At 39.9% G+C, this 17486-nt stretch overlaps 2 protein-coding genes across 3 annotated transcripts in view; one reads left to right on the top strand and one right to left on the bottom strand.

Moving 5' to 3' along the window:
• Positions 1-1336, top strand: part of bin3 (bridging integrator 3) — a gene marked incomplete at its 5' end in the record, with an annotated part of 22756 nt that extends 21420 nt beyond the window's left edge. Inside the window, one exon of the mRNA XM_010794148.1 lies at positions 1-1336. This exon is cut by the window's left edge and continues 298 nt beyond it.
• acsl2 (acyl-CoA synthetase long chain family member 2) overlaps positions 1219-17486 on the bottom strand; it is a 25567-nt gene continuing 9299 nt past the window's right edge. The window contains exons 2-21 of one of the 2 annotated variants that reach the window (XR_800421.1): positions 13443-13678; positions 12781-12895; positions 10814-10878; positions 10630-10731; positions 8525-8624; positions 7010-7188; positions 6854-6886; positions 6613-6664; positions 6393-6466; positions 6045-6122; positions 5827-5961; positions 5309-5443; positions 4497-4665; positions 3733-3821; positions 3537-3653; positions 3025-3168; positions 2324-2425; positions 2172-2243; positions 1600-2076; positions 1219-1560 (exon numbers count right to left, since the gene is read on the bottom strand). Coding sequence is in view for 1 of the 2 variants with exons in the window: in XM_010793257.1 (XP_010791559.1) it covers positions 1936-2076; positions 2172-2243; positions 2324-2425; positions 3025-3168; positions 3537-3653; positions 3733-3821; positions 4497-4665; positions 5309-5443; positions 5827-5961; positions 6045-6122; positions 6393-6466; positions 6613-6664; positions 6854-6886; positions 7010-7188; positions 8525-8624; positions 10630-10731; positions 10814-10878; positions 12781-12895; positions 13443-13676 (2136 nt within the window). In the remaining variant the exon portion in view is untranslated. Of the gene's footprint in view, positions 2077-2171; positions 2244-2323; positions 2426-3024; positions 3169-3536; positions 3654-3732; positions 3822-4496; positions 4666-5308; positions 5444-5826; positions 5962-6044; positions 6123-6392; positions 6467-6612; positions 6665-6853; positions 6887-7009; positions 7189-8524; positions 8625-10629; positions 10732-10813; positions 10879-12780; positions 12896-13442; positions 13679-17486 lie in introns of both variants that reach the window. The other variant, XM_010793257.1, reaches the window with a different exon arrangement.

The raw sequence follows: 17486 nt of genomic DNA on the forward strand, positions 1-17486 counted from the left end.
CCCCTCCCCCGTTCCTCTTGCACTACACTCCCATGTTTCATCCTCTCTACAGCAGCTGAAATGCCACATTAACTAAGCCATCAGCCAACATGTTGTTATGTTTTAGCAAAGGAATCAAATGGTTCTCGTCAGAGCTAATTACCAGGGTTACGCTTCTTGCTTTCGGAGACGTCTAGGAGCATTTGTTTTTGAAAGCAGGAAATGAGCAAGGACATTTTGTTTTTAATAGTCACATCTGCAATGTTACAACAATATGTAATGCGTTGTTTTTATTACCCAAGTTTGGAATGATCAACACTACAGACTGAATGTTATGTAATGTAGGTTACCGGCTAAAACAAATGTATTTCTGTGTTATGGCCTTTTTGCTGGTTGTCTCTTACTTTAGCTCTGTGCCATGTTATGTGGGGGCTTTTTATCGGGGTCTACAGGATGATATTGGGAACATCACCTGTGCATTATGTGCCTACATCGTCCTGACTGTTGATGAAACTCAAGTGAAGTGAGGTTGTGCCTGTGCAGTGAGGTCGAAACGCTGCGGAAAGAACGAGTCCAAAACAAAGGCTGGTGCTCCCTCTAGTGGACAACACTCATCATGACACCAATTATTTCCTTTAATTCACACCATCCTTTCTTTGTTTGATTATCTGTGGTTCAGTTTTTGTTTGCTAAGAACCTCGTGCATTGTTGGCACCCGAGAGAAGTCTTTTCTCTGTACCGGGGTCAGAAGACAACGTTAACTTTTTTTGTCTTTTATTTCGGACTCAATCATTGCACTCCTTTGTTTCCACCTTTATCAGGTTCTGCCTCAATATGATAAATAATGGAGCTATATGAAATGGATGGCTCCCATATCGTGTTAATGTTTGTTTTTAGTTGTTTTTTTTAAAGGTGTCATACCAAGAAGTTGACTATTTATTATTTTTAAATACTTTTTTTCATTGACTGTCTTTTTCTGTTTGTATTAATGAAGGTTTTTCTAAATAATTCAGTGGTAGCTTTTCTAACACAACTAAGTGGATACTTTAACATTAGTGGGATTAAAAATAGCTTATTAAAATGTATTAATATGACTATCTCTTCTTCAGCCATCATCTCAATGTACAGTCAATCATGAAATAAATTAACTGTGTAAATCTTACTGTTGTTAAACCTTGATGTTTCCATATCTACTGCAGGGTGTTCTGGACTTTCCTTTCATATGATAACACAAAACAGTCCGTTTCCAAGCTTTATTTATTTTCAGTTCAACTTCACTGGAATTAGTCAGTAGTGTCCTGTCAGCAAATGGCAATAAAAGCAGTATGTACAGTTCAGGTTTTTTTTTTTTTTTTTTTACAAACAACTGCTGGTTAAAACCCCTTTTAGTGGTCTAACTGAAGGTGAATTCCACCCCCACACTGGTTTATGAACATTTCCAGAACCTATTAAAATAATAATGCAAGATCTGAGTTAAGATAAGATGGACCTTTACATTATTTATTACAAGTACCCAACGTGTCGATTTAAGAAGTCTTTGCATGGGACGAGAACAGGAAAGTGTAAAATAAATGTCTTAACTTAACGTCTCTGCAGATTGTTCTTAATTATTTCTGAGACTTATCACTACAACTTAATAATGTATCTGTAATTCTGAATTAGTGAACATGACAAACAGTGAGATTGGTATTTTAAAAAATAAGACAAATGGTTTGGTCCCACTGTGTTACTTTCCATGTGAAGTTAATATACTATACATATGTGCAAGAGGTGGACGAAAGTTAAGACTTCTTTGAAGCAAAATACCAATATTCCAAAATATATACTATATATTTTAAAATAAGGCACTGCTGGACGTATAGGATTTACATTTATTTCTCCCAGGTTCCTGTCCCATATGATTTTGCTTCTTGGACTCCAGGTACCCTTCTCTGTGTGAGTTACTGAGTGCATCTTTCAAACAGCCGTCTTGCTGTACATGTTTGTTAGTTGTTCCTGAAAGTATTTCCGGATGTCGATGCGTCTGCTTTTCATTGTCGGCGTGAGGAGGCCATTGGCGACGCTGAACATCTCTGGGTGCAAGTAGAGGTCCTTCACCTGAAAGAAGAGAAAGGTAAGAAATAAAATCCCAACAAAAGTCAGAACTTGGAGGACAGTGGCTTCCACAGTTCAAACCAAAAACAAGGCCTTACTTGTTCGAAGGACTTCAGGCCTGCTTCCTTCCCCACAACCTTCATGTCCTCTAATATTGCGCTCGTTAAATCCTGTTGGAAAGCCCATAAATGTCAATTTTCTGGAATTCATATAATATTGTCAGATGGTTATGTAATGAAATAAGACTTACAGGATTCTGGCACAGCTCTTCATAGGATCCCACAAATCCTCGCTCTTTAGCCCAGTTGACAAACACCTCAGGGTCAGGAACAGCTATGCCTATGAGGTAAGACTGGACAAATACACAAGAAATAAAGGCACCACGTTACAATAAGACTACCCTTATAAAGGGTTTACGAATAGTTTGTAATTCATTCATTAATTAGGTTGTGAACACTTTATAAATCATTAATAAGCTTTTACATGAGATAAACAGGGCAACTGTGAACGGTTGCTTGCCAAATAGTGAGCCCACATTTATCTGTACTGCTAAGCCTTATTAGAAATGGTAGTAACTCATTAATAAATGGGAATGTGTTTTACACTTTACAATAAGGCTCCCTTTTGGCAACTATAAATGGTAGCAACTCGTAAATAAATGGTCATAAAGAGATGCCAAGAAACATCAAGATGGAAGGGGGGGAATCAACTCAGTGAACAACAGATAGTCATCTTGCCAAATAGTGAGCCTGTGTTGATGTATGAAAACTATGTTAGAACTGGTTTATAAATGGTTCTTAATAATTAATAAAGTGTTTACAACCTAATTAATAACCTAATTATAAACCCTTTATAAGGGTAGTCTTATTGTAAAGTGTTACCGATATAAAAAATGAAACTTGTACAACAGCAAATGTTTTGAATCTCCATCTGTGAGTTAAAACCATTTACCTGTAAACTATCTCCGTGCACAAACACCTGAAGCACCGGAACACACCGCATGTAGACGTTTTCAATCTTCTCCGGAGCGATGTACTCGCCCTGAGACAACTTGAAGATGTGCTTCTTCCTGTCGATGATGCGTAGCGTCCCGTTCTGGCAGAGACATACATATTTAGCTTACTTACAGATTCAAGACTCAAGGCTTTTATTGTCATGTGTACATAGCTACAGTGTAGTTGTGACAATGACAATCTTAGGTCAAGGGCTCCTCCAACAGTGCAACACAATAACACAGATAAAATTGAATATAATAGAAATAGTGCAAGAATAGTCTATATACAAGTAATTGGAATATTGATATATATAAGTTGCAAACAGATGAATGTTCTTTCAAAAGTTCAGGTGTTTAACAGTCTTATGGCCTGTGGGATGAAACTGTCTCTGAGTGCTGGTTTTAGTCCTGACACTGCGGTATACAGATAACTAGATGGTGTTATCAGTCCTATTTGTGTCTGACTTACCGGAAGCCACTGTCCCACGTCCCCGCTGTGCAGCCAGCCGTCGCTGTCCAGTGTCTCAGCAGTCTTCTCTGGGTCCTTCAGGTAACCTCTGAACACACTGGGGCCACTGATGCAGATCTAACGGGACAGAACTGTGAGTGTGAGCAGACATCAGACACTGTGGTAAAGTGTTTACTTTAAAGGAGTTTCATCTCACCTCTCCATCTCCGTTCTTAGCATAGTAATTCATATCAGGGATGTCCACCAGCTTCACCTTGGCACAGGGCAAGGGAGCGCCGACATGACCTGACAAACACACGTGATGCAGAGCACAGGACTTACCACCACAGCCACAAAAACACAAGGAATTGTCAGGAGAAGACCTGTTGACACTAATGCAGGCTGTAATATCACTGATGTAGCTTAAATATAAAAAAACTGATATGCGATACCACTTTCAATTTACACTCTTGCCCAGTTTGGTGTAGTATTGTTATTACGCGATGCTACCTCAGTCACTATATTTTTGTGTATTTCGTATTTGCGCCACTAAAGCCTTTATGACAGTGTAGGAGGGGGGAGACATTCGAACCCGGGACCCCCGCTCGGGGACCAAGCCCCAGTATGTGGGCTGCCATCTCTACCAAGTGAGCTATATAGCAGTCCTTCAGGTACTTATTTTGTTTTGTAATGCATAGACTCTATGCATTACATTAATGCACACAATGTACAACAATATCTGTTTCCTTTTTCTTTTTTTTTACTGCCGATTTTTATTCCATATTTTATTCCTTTGTATTCCATTCTTATATATTTGACAATACTTTTTATAATTTTTTATATTTTTTCTAGTTCTCTACCTGTGTTTTTTTATTTAAAATTGTTATTTTATCTGCGCTGTCCACTTTGATGTAACCACATATATTTCCCCGCAGTTGGAGGAATAATTTCTGATTTGTGAAGTGTCAGCTGGTGTTCTACCTGCGCTCCAGTCTCCGGGCATGGAGAACGTGCAGCCTGCGGTGCACTCTGTCTGCCCGTAACCCTCGAAGATGAGGCAGCCCATGGTGGCTCTGAGGAAGGACAGCACCGCGGGGCTGATGGGAGCCGAGGCCGTCAGGGCGAACCGCAGATTACCTCCTAAATTGGCCTGAAACACAAGCAAGTTTGTTTGTGTGAAGTGCAGATGCAATCATATTGTGGTAGCAGGTTAAATTCCATTTTAAAACTAGATCATATTTTCCCATCGGCATGGATCATACTGAGCCAAAATCTTGCAGAGTGCATGCTTCTCCAATACAATCCACAAGAGTCTGGGGGATTTTGGGCATTGATTGCTGGAAGAGTTTTGTTAAGTTTGGATACCATTTTTTGACTATTTTCCGAGTCTACATTTACAACTGCAGATCCTTGGATAAACAGCAAATATGTTATTAATGACTAAACACCAAATCTGTAGCGGCTGTTTTATTTACTTTTCCCATGTTTTTTGATTGAGGTAGACCCCAAAAAATGACTGTGTTTTATAAGGGGTTATTACGGTATACACTCCAGATACCCAATGTTTTGAAAGAGTGGCTTGTTAATGATATGTTTCCGTAAAAAAGAAAAAACAGAGATTACAAAACGGTCAAAAACAACCTCTGCATTTAAAACAACATGTTTTTTGTTTGAAGGTTGATTTCTGAAGAGGCCGTTGGTCCTTTAGTTATTTACTAGAGCAAAGGGATTGTTTAAAATAAAAGGTGAAACATGATCCAGGTGGAAATACATTTGTGTTCCCAGGAACTGACCTGAATCCTGTTGAACACCAGCCGGTCCCACAGACTGTTGTTCCGCACCACCCCGCTGCTGAGCTCCGCCTGCTTCCTCCTCACGGCGTAGTGAAGCAAAGCCCGGCGCAGAGGGGACGTCACCGAGCCCAGGATCTGTAAGGTAATGGAGAAACAACGTTTAAAACATTGGGTCCAAGGTCCACTGACACTTTACCTCAGCCACATCGTAGACTCTATGCATTGAAATTAATGCACACCATTTTTTTTTTTTTATTACTGCAGATTTTTATTCCATATTTTATTCCTTTTTATTTCATTCCATTGTTATATATTTGACTATACTTTTATTATTTTTTATAGTTCTCTACCTGTGTTTTTTAATTCTTGTTTTACTTTTATGTATGCACCACGACACCAAGTCAAATTCCTCGTTCGTGTAAACCTACCTGGTAATAAACCTGATCCTGATTCTGATTCTGAAGAACAATGCTAGCCTTCTCATTGCTAGATAATGCATTAAAGGTCTACATCCTGACCTTGTCATAGATGCGATTGAGTAGACGAGGCACAACAGGAAAGAAGGTCGGTTTGAGAGTTTTAATGTCGTCCATTAGCAGAGAGATGTCGCCTTGGTAGAATCCTACTCTGGCCCCGTGGCAGAACATAGAAACCTGCGACAGAAAATACACTCAATTTAGTGTTTACCCACAAACACACACTACAAAAAAAAACACCTGATAAGAGGATCAGCTACCTGAATCATCCGCTCAAACATGTGCGCAAGAGGCAGGTAAGAAATCGACACATCCTCTTGTCGGATCACAAACGAACCCTGAGAGAAAAACGAGAAATAAAGTGAGCAAAGCACAGGGGAGAGATTAGGTTCAGACAGCCTCACAAGCAATCAAGTTAGATGGCACAATCTTTATACCGGGGCAATTAGTTAAAGTACCTCGGAGCGACAGGGGCAATCAAACAGCCAATTAATCAAAACCATTAGACACAGCAGGGAGAGGGACAGTTTGGAGAGACAGAGACAAGCAGATGGGAAGTGATGTGAGGCTGTTCTCAATTAGACAAGGAGGTGGAAGTGTAGACAGACCTCCAGGATCTTAATGACAGAGGAAGTGTTGGAGGCGATGTTGCCGTGGGTGATCATGGCTCCCTTCGGCTTCCCTGGATAAATAAACAAGACATTATTGCAGTGCCCTGCGCAGCAAAAGGAAACTGCAGCGGTGCCATAAAGAGAGGTTGTTAGTGGGCACTGAAGGACGTTTTTTTCTAATGAGAAGGATAATTACGCGTATGAAATCAGACAGTACCTGTGGTTCCACTGGTGAAGCAAACCACGGCCAGATCCTGAGGCTGGGGCGGCTGCAGCAATAAAATATGACAATATGAGAACAGGCTTCCTCCACAGTTTAAAGTCCTGTTTACAAGTGAGTGTTAATGATATCTTATGGGACAGGGGCAACGGTAAAGCTGTCATCCTGGCATTTAGAGGGGGTTTCGGCTATTTACTGGAACCAGTTTGATGTAGCAGCTGAGAGACCATGAACTCACCACAGGGTCTTTGAGGTTCTGCCTTCCCAGGTCCTAAGATGTGGACAGAGAGGGAGTTATTCATAACCATTTACATATCACCATTGATGACTTGATTAAAGGGGATTTAGTTAAATGAGTCTGCATTATAGGGATTTAGTACTTCCCCCTCCTCACCATGAGCTGCTCCAGTTTCAAAACCTCCACCTCGCAGTTCTTCGCCCTCTCCACAAACGCGTCGCTGAATTCGTTGAAGAGAACCAGGCAGGAGAGCTTCGGAGTCACGCCCGTCTCCTTGTTCTCCAACAACTCTGTGGCCTTCTCCTCCCGGTCGCAGATCACCAGAGAGATCTCCGCTAAAAACGCAACCCAAAACACACAGGAGGCCAACTTTATTGATCAATCCTTCGTGTCACAGCATTAGAAGTACAAGCACCGGATGTTCAAACCACTGTTTACTAACTATGAACTATATATCTACTACAGAAATGAAGCATGAATACTACAAACACACACAACATCAATACAGTGAAGCGTGTTAACGTCTGACATTGTGAAGCAACAGTTCACCCTAAAGGGAAACCGTGTCTATTCAACTGCAGCTCTGACAGCAAGAGATGTAGATTCATTTGCAGAAGAAGATATTTCATTAAAAATAGATTAAAAGGATAAATAATTCATGAACCCAGTGGATCACACACTTTTAACACCTTACAAAAAAACACTGTTAATGAGATGTTAGCAGATACACTCAATATTTGTTTAATGTTTAGCAATGGAGCTGAAAATATTTTATAAATTAAGAGGACATATAATGATCATTCCCAGGCTCATTGTTGTATTATTCTTCTCCATGTTCTTATACTATCTGTCTGAATATACTAAACGTCACCCTCTTTTTCACTCTTCTTTAAATCCCCTGCCTAAAATGAAACCCCAGTCTGCTCTGACTTGTCTGTGGGAGAAAAATGTAAAAAGCTGTGGGTGGAGATGACTCAGATGAGTATGACTTGTTGAATCCTATGTTTTCGGACTCAAGCAGAACACACAATACAACGGTGATGTATCATCTCATTTAACAGTGTATAAGTTGGTGTACAGCAAAGATACCCAGATCGTTTGAAAAAAGTGAGTTGTTCATGACCCCTTTTACCCAAAAAGTTAGAAAAGATGTCCAAAAAATGAACTAAGCTTGTCGAGCAAACACCTTCTTTCCTTCCCTCTGTGTGAATATGTGTGAATGTTAGTTTCCTTAAGCCTCTGAATGAATGTGTGTGAAAGGTTGAATCCTGACTTGTATAACCCTTTGAGGGGTCGTAAAGAATGGGGAAGTGCAAAAATAAATAAAGACCATTTACTATTTAATTAAGGCGAATTTGGCTGATCATAGGATTTCGAAAGCAGGACTTTTGCTTGTAATCAACCGTTTCATAATACACTACTTTGACAAATATTATTACTTTAGTAAGAAGACTTCTTCCACTGCTATTTCTAAAAGGAGATTGACTTATCGCCTAGTTTCTCATTTAATTGTATAATCTGAAGACTCTCAGTTAAATCTATAGTCTGTGTGACAGCTCACTGCATACTTTAATAAAGATCTATTTGATACATGAGGCTAACAATGTTCATATTTAGCTGTATATCTGAACATTTATTGCGTGTTATTTCTACATGCAGCTCTCCCCTCACCCAGGTTGAGAATGTGCACCATGGCCTCCAGCCCCAGCGTGTCGTACAGAGGGACCACGGCCATGGAGTAGGTGTAGCAGGCCAGCTCTGAGATGATCCACTTCCCCCAGCAGAGGGAGACAAAGCAGCACCGTTAGACTCACCCTTCACGCACCGCTGAGTGAGAGATCTGAACATCTGGGGATTTGTCCCAGTAATGTAGATCATAAAACATTTCATATTAACAAAACAAACAGAATTACAGTGGTGGTAATAACAGCACTCTGTGTGTAGACGGGTTCGCTGAGAGGTTACGGGCTCTGATGGAGCAGAAAATTATTTTTCACTTTCAGTCTACACCGGAGAGAGAAACAAATGGCCCTGCCTCACGGATATATTAGAAAATGAGTTTGGGGAGCAGACGCGCTCCAATGTTAGCCGCCCCGGAGACACACTTTCTCCAGCAGCTCTGCTCTCAATATGAAGAAAGCCAAACACACTTACACCGCAGAAAAAAACGAATCTTTAAAAGATGAATAGAAGAAGTGTGAAGCTGGTGTGAGTTAAGAGTAGGAGCAAACGTCGGATTTCTTTTTGAGAATACATTAAGTTCTGCCGAAGTGAAATACACATCTGCAGCAGTGATAATGTAACTTAGTATTTTCACTTTTTGATATACTAGTACTTGAGTATTTCCATTTTAATGTGTACTTCCACTGCACTACATTTCAGAGGGAAATATTGCACTTTTTTGAGTCACTAATTATTTAGCACTCAGTTACTAGATACTTTTTCAATATGAAAACACATTATATGCTTTTATGATAAAGTACTGAACTACTAATTCACACGTGATTTGAAAAACAAGAGCAAAAATGCTCTTGAATGTATTTTTAACAATAACAAACAATGATACTATTGTATGATCAAATAATAATATGAGAGTTATTCCGCATAATGAACAGTTACTTACACATAACGTACTTTTAATACTTTTAGTATATTTTATATTTTATTCTTCTTGAGTAACATTTTGAATTCAGGAACACCATAGTATTTTTACTCGGTACTGTTTCCACCGCTGCACATTTGAATTATCGGGCTGTTTTGAGGATCAGCCATCTTGATTAAAGGCAAAGCACCATCCGTGTAATAAAGGTTATCCAATCGATTCTAACGCTCACAGGAAGCCAGCAGAACAAACAGAACCAGCGGTGCGACTGCAACATTCATCCGTTTGCAACTTATATTTGCCATTGTTATTGTTGTTATTGTTATTGTTATTATCATCATCATGAGTCACTTTCCACCTTCTTCTCCAGTAGGACTCAGATGAGGGTGTTGCACTTTTCCCTCCATTATACATGTGATGTTTTAGTGTTGTTTGGTTTCTTTCCGTTAACCGTCAAGTGGGAAATAAGTATTTTTTTTGAGTGTTTCTCTTAGTATCCTAAGATACTACTACTACTGTTATTATGAAGGGCAGACCATCTATTTGTATTTATTTTGTTTTTTTTAGAAAGGGGCAGGTTACATAAGATTTTATTCTTCTCCCTGCTCCTTTTCGCTCGATGGTAGAGTCATGTTTTGTGTACCATGAGCGGGACAAATAAAAATGAAATTAAATGAAAATGAAATATATATCAATATTCCAAATACTTGTATATAGACTAGTATGCACTATTTCTATTATATTCTATTTTATTTACTTGCACTATAATCTGTTTTATTGTGTTGCACTGTTTGCACCAGTCACATTTGTATTTTTTACGCTGCTATGGACAATCTTGCACCAAAGATATTGAAGTGACTGTTATTTTGTATATATTGATTGTTGTGTTTTTTATCTTAATGTGCGCATATGTGTAAATGTGTCTGTTGATTGTGTATATAGGATATACATATCTGTATATTGTATAATTGTATTTTTGTATTCGGGATTGTTGGAGACGTCATTTCGATCTCTTTGTCTGTACACACAAACTGAAAGATTGACATTAAAGTTGACTTTGACTTTGACTTGGAGGAGCCTGTGACCTAAGATTTTCATTGTCATAACTACACTGTAGCTATGTACACATGAAAATAAAAGCCTTGAAGCTTGAATTTTGAATTTTGAATCCTACCTCCGGTCTGTTCTGTGCAAATATCGCCACAAACTGCTCTGGGTTGGGCTGGCAGCCTTTGGCCAGCAGCCCGGAGCCCAGCACCTGCGCCCGTTGCGCCACCTGCAGGAGAGGAGACGTTTATCAACAGGCAGGAAGAGAAGCGTCACACAGAAGAGATGTAAATATTAAAAACATGTCCGACCTCAGAGTAGGAGATCCACTCGTAGGGCTGCCCCGGCTTTCTGAAGCCAAGACACGGGCCATCTCCTGCAGGACACCAGAGACAGATGTGTCACGTCAGTTAAACATATGCAATATTTAAAGTGTAGCGTCTGTGAAACGGTTAAAGTTTTTCTGTGGTCTACCGATTCAATAAAGTCAGACTGAAGCATCCTTTGTGCTCCAGTCAATCCTCACAGTGAATACAGAGCTGAGTCCCAGATCAAATGCACGCTGAAGGCTCTTTGAGCAGCTTTTCTCTCAGTGATTGTGCTGTCAAATTTCAGTCTTGATCTGATCATTAAAGTACCGTAATTTTCGGACTATAAGGCGCACCTGAATATAAGCCGCAGCAGCTAAATTGAATGATGTGTACATATATAAGCCGCACTGGACTATAAGCCGCAGATGTTTTAATGTTTAATTACCATATGTAAGGGTTCGTGCACAGAGGGGATTGTCGGGAAAGAGATGGCTGTTTGAGGAAGCTCCCATTTATTAACATTTCAACAAACAAGTTGCATATTTGCATAACGTATTCAAGTGTTACCATTTAGTGCAATAGTAGCTACAGAACATGTGCTGTGCTGTGTAAACTGTACTGTATCACATAGCGTTTCAGACACACAAACTTTTAAACTTTCAAACTTAAACGGTGCGCTCCCAGCGCACGTACCAGCAGTGATCTACAGCAGCGGTTTTCAACCAGTGGTACGGGGACAAACTATCTTGCTCTCGTTCTGTCTCTCGTACCACTCTCGGTTCCACTTTTACTTTTGCGCGCTACCTGTCTCACTCTTTTCCGGCCTCCAGCTTTTCCTGCTGGAGCCCGCCGCTTAAAGGTGGGGGGCGCGGAGCGGCCATAGATCCCATAGAGTTAAAGGTGGTGGACTGTAACCTGTAAAATCCATAGATTTAGGAGGTCCCCTAGTGGCCGTTAGCTGTAAAAATCCATAGATTAGCCACACCGTTATATAAGCCGCAGCGTCGAAAAATGGGAAAAAAGGCGCGGCTTATAGTCCGAAAATTACGGTATTATCGTATCGTACCAAGGTCAGTGGTTTGATTCCCAGGCAATATTTTTGACCCCAAGTTTCTCCCGTTGGCCAACAGTGTGAGAGTGTGTGTGAAATGCTGTTTCCCTGAGCAGGTGGCAACTTGTGTGTCAGCCTCTGCCTCTGAGTGAGTGTGTGAGAGAGAGAGAGGGAAAGCTGGCTTGTATGTGTAAAAGCTCTTTGAAGAGCTGCAGACTGAAGAAGCACTATATATGCAGTTCATTTACTGTTTGAAATGAAGTGGAAAATACTTAAATACAACTATTTATCATGTTCCAGTGGAATTATATTGGGAAGTATAACTGTAGCCCCATAATTACTATAATTGTGCAAAACGTACTTATTTAAAATAATGCCACAATACTCTGACGTTAGTATTGTTTGTACACTGTACATTTAAAGTTATATTCCTATTAATCTAATTCATAATATGCAGCATTTAAACACTTAATCTTAGACCCCATTTTTAGTACTGCTATTATTTACACTAGTGTATTTGTGTATGTTTTAATATACATATTTGTAGATGTTTAATACTACAAGTTCTCTGTGTTTGTATTTATTCTTGTACTAAAATGGAATAACTGAAAAGTAACCCAATTTTCCCCTAGGTACAAAAAAGATGTATGATTCCAATTACTAAGAGTTGATTATATAAGTGATAAAAAGCTAATCGTTGATGATATATCAATAAATTGCTTTTAGTTGTCCATTTTATAAATTAAAAAGTGCATCAACGCTTGTCTCCACTGACAGAAAGCTGTTATCCCTAAACTGAAGCCAAACATGACCTCCACTGAGAGGACTTCAGAGGTTTTCAAGGTCTGTAATCCCTTTCTTTAAATAATTACACATTAGCATGTAGGGTAAACTCATGTGTTGTGAGTGTGCCAACCTGCGATCCTCACGCCTCTCTGGAACATGTCGAAGGCCGTCCTGGTGTCCTCGTAGTAAAACTCCAGCAGCGTGTCATCTTTCAGAAGAGCAGAGCGCCTGCAGCTGGGATCTCCCTGCAACAAACACACACATTAAACACCTTAACATTACATCACATGTCACTTGTTAGACACTTTTATCCAAAGCCATTTACATACTCAATACTGTGGGCAATATACTAAAAAACAAAACTACAGGAGCAATTTGGGGTGAAGTGTCTTGCCCAGGGACACAACGACATGCTGACTGCCGTGGGGTTTGAACCCTTGATCCGAACACCAACGCACTACACCACACGCCACCCTAACACTCTTTACATCATGATGAAGGCCATATACACACATCTGCCACTGACACTTTACCTCAGCCACAACGCAGACTCTATGCATTACATTAATGCACACACTGTTGTATATTTTATTCCATTTCAATGTAAATACTGCTTTATTGAAATGTTGTTATGTTACAATAGTGTTCTTAAAATAGTTCTCTATCTGTGTTTTTTTAATTCTTGTTTTACTTTTATGACACCAAGTCAAATTCCTCGTACGTGTCAACCTACCTGGTAATAAACCTGTTTCTGATTTCTGATTCTAAACATCACAACCGTGGTCCACTCACATTGATGGCCACAGACTGGGCCAGCAGGTCACAGGGGGGACGCATGGGGCGAGGACGGGTCACCAGCCAGTACGCTGTGAGGGAGGCCAGAGCCCCCAGACCCAGCAGAGAGGACTGGGACAGAGACAGGGAGGACCGGGGGAAAGACGGCAGGAGGCTCCAGAAGTCCTCCGAATCAGAGCCTTTGAGACCAGCGCTGGGGCGAAGTGACCATAACCACTCCTGGAAATGCATAGCTGAGCGAGGGGGACAGAGAGAAGGAGACAGTGAAACACGAGGACATGATACGGTGCGTTTACATCTCAAACGTTCATTGTGTTGCAATTTGAAAAACGCGGCTTCCCCTGCAGAAGGATGCAAATAGTACATACAGTAGTCAGACAGAAATACCCATATTGTCCCTTCAACCATGGACGTGTAGTTATTTTAATTTTATTAATGTTTTATTTTTATTATCCTTGATTTTATCTGCAAAAAATTACTTTTTTATATTACTTATAATCATATTTGCATGTATTTTGCTGTGATGCACTTTGGAACTTTGTTGATCAGTAATAGAAGGACTGATAGTGATAGATACTTATATCCAAGACAAATGATTATTATATTAAATTACAATATTTATAATTTCAGCACTACTGTTATCAGTATTTAAATACATTTACCAGTACATTTCTTCTTATGCCAAGAAGCAGCAGTTCAATGTGTACCAAGAGAGTTGTAAGATATTTAATTTAACCTAAAATGTGTCAATTGTTAATGCATAAATTCAAGGGTTTTTTTCCCCCACACATTCTAATTTCTTGTAAAAAAGCAACATGTGCCTACATTACCCACAATGCAACTTACCAAAAGTACATAACGCAATTCGCTCACAGTGCGATTGGATGTTCTGATGTGTTAAATTATTAATGGCTATTTAAAACTAAAACGCAGGTAACTCAGATCTGGTAATCTCACTTAGAATAAATTAATTGAAAGATGTTTTCCATTCTCAAACTTGCAGTCTTTAGACCCAACTGACCCCGACTAAAATGACATCACTTCAGTCGATGGATTATATTTTGTGCAGCTTAGTCTGGAACCACAACATATTCTGTACCACCCTCTCTCCCACAAATACAGCAATACTCTCCAAGAGCTGTAACACACACTTTGGTTTGTAAAATCAGCGGAGTTCACTTGAATCACTTCCCATATCCACAGTAAGCTCTTTTACTACAGTACAATCTAACTTGCAACAAAAGACAAAAACAGCATTCCTCCTCTGAAGCCCTTTAACAGCAGTCTGAGAGCAGAGTGGTTAACAGGCTGAGCCACGCTGGGCCACAGGCTTGGCACCGCTCTGAGAGGAGAAGAAAAGCTCTGTAAAGAGGGTGTTGGGGGGTGGAGAGACATCAGGAAGTAATGTTGATTGGCCTAAACAGAAACAGGCGCCGAGGTTACTCTCAGTCATGTTGTGCCACTCTTTCATTCACCAGGGAGGAGATAGAGAGAGTCGGGGTGCGTACAGTAGCGAGGGGCTGCTGGTGAGATGGGGTGAGGGGGAGGACCCTGATCCCCTGCCAGAAACCTCACTGTTCACATCAGAACTGAATTAAAGAGTGGAAAGGCAACTTTAGAACAATGCCTCGCCTCAAAACAAACTCCAACAGCGTTCCCCAAAACAGAAACTAAAAGAACGGTACTTCAACTGCTCATCCCCCCCCCCAACAAACTCCACCTCACTGAGTAAATCTCTGCTCTTTCCCACATCCCTGAACACCACTCAACCTCTCACCGACTTTCTCCCCCAGTGCCCAGACAGGGAGGGAATAGTGATAGAGTGCTACCCCCCCCCCTCACCCCTTCTCTTCAGCGCTGCTTTCCTTCCCTACACGGGGCAAAGTGATGCCACACTCCTCCCAGAAGGATTCATAATCTACTTTAAGCATCCATATAGCTGGATTACAACAGCTTAGTTGCCACTTTACACCTGCTGGAGCGACCCAGCAGCTGGTGAGCCCCTTGAGTCCTTTCACGAGGTAAATAAATGGGAAACAAAAAGGGCTTTATGAAATGTGACATATCCAAAACAAATGACAGTCCGCTTCCTGTAGCCCCTTTCTGTCACCATCGCTCTCCTCCCTCACTCCCATTCATACGGGCTATTGTCGAGGCCCAGACAGGGACCATTGTGCTGCCAGCTTTTACTCCCTGGAAGACATGACACAAAAGAAACGGCGCACAAATGTGAAAATAAACTGAAGGACTAGAAATGCACCTTCTCAGGCCGTGCCAGTCCCTGCCTGCCCGAGGGAGAAAACCCTGAACGTTTTAGTGGTTCACACCTGAATTTACATTCAAGGGCGGATTGCACAGCAAACATGACGTTATGCGGACCGCTGCCTCAACAACGATAATGCAAGAAAAGTATGTTTTCGGCAAAGGGTGTTTGACGTAACAAAATGGGTTTAAAGAAGGGAAATAAAGTGACTTCCTGCCATAAAGTGCATATAAAACGCAGGTTCACAGAGGGGTGCCATGTAGCAAGGGGCCTGAGGCACTTTGCATGTATGTGCGTATTCAGCTGACAAGCAGAGACACAGCTGCAGTTCACACATGGCAGAATATGAGACGTACAAAAACAGAAACCAAAACTGGTTTCAAGACAGATCTGGCATGTAATCAATACTAAATACAACATTAATGACTTAAACTGTCAAACGTAGTTTCTATGGCGCAAAAATAATGATATGGAATAGAACCCAATGATTCCCACATAAAGGAGGGAACTGTAACAAGTAAAGTGCTAACACTAAAAATGGGAGATTATTGAAGGGTTTTCAATGTAATTTAAAAAAAGTAATAATAGTTCAAAAACTATCTTCAGGGGTTTGATGTAGAATTTAAAAGTTGGTGTAGAGTAGCTGGAAGGAGACATTTTTCCAAGGTTTAATTATTGTAAAGCTTTATCATAAGATAAGAACTGTGTTGGGAGAAGTACTCAGATCGTTGACTTGAGTAAAAGTACAAATATTATGGTCTTAAAAAGTACAAAGGTATTAGCATCAAAATAAACTTAAAGTTAAAAAAAAAGTACTCATTCTGCACAATTATTGCATCGTTTCAGAATAATATAAATGACAGAAGTATCAGCTAGATGTATGCAAACATGTTGTTATGCAGAACGGATCTTTTCACAGTATTATATTATTAATGCTATATATTATCCCGTTTTTATACATCCTTCTTGTATTGTAGTTTGTTAATGTGGACGAAATGTAGATGCTAAAAAGACTGTGTAGATTAACAGTACTGCATTAAACCATATCAGCATACCGTGTGTTTCATATACACAAAGTAACTGTGAGTGTTCAAGTAAATGTAGTGGATTAAAAGGTAGGAAATTCACCTCTGAAATGTAGTGGAGTAGAAGTGGAAGGTATAGAAATGGAAATAATCAAGTAAAGTACAAATATGTAAAAAAAAAAGGGTACAATACTTGAGCACATGAGGCCCACCGCTTGTTAAGAAGAATAAATGTGCAATGTGTCTGGGCTAATATAAAGGGCAGCTATTAAAAAGAGTAGAAAGGTTGACACCTTTTCTTAAAACTCTTATATAAATCTCTAGCAGCCAGTCTGTTTGAGTTTTAAATTATATTGATGTTTGGGTTAAGCCTGAGTGCATTAAACAAGGCTCAAATATGCATGTCTTTCCTAACAAGTAACTGATAATGACTCTTTCAATATTAACGTGTGTTTTCCTGTTCATTTCATTTTTCAAACCTTTATTTAACGAGATTGGTCCCATTGAGATCATAGATCTCTTTTTCAAGGGAGACCTGCAGCATATAGGTTCCACATGAAACATAAAATAATAAAGGACATCATACATTATAAGGACATCATACATTATAATGTTATTGTGTAAATATAACCTATCTACCAATTGGATCAAATATAAAAGTCAGCCGAATTAAGGTTGATACTGCAAGGAGACGTATTGTGTGAAAAGAAATGGAAGATGTTGTTTAATTGCTGATATATTTATGGTCCACGT

The sequence above is a fragment of the Notothenia coriiceps genome, unplaced genomic scaffold, assembly GCF_000735185.1.
Source record: "Notothenia coriiceps isolate Sejong01 unplaced genomic scaffold, NC01 NC01_scaffold00037244, whole genome shotgun sequence".
In the NCBI taxonomy this organism is placed as follows: domain Eukaryota; kingdom Metazoa; phylum Chordata; class Actinopteri; order Perciformes; family Nototheniidae; genus Notothenia; species Notothenia coriiceps.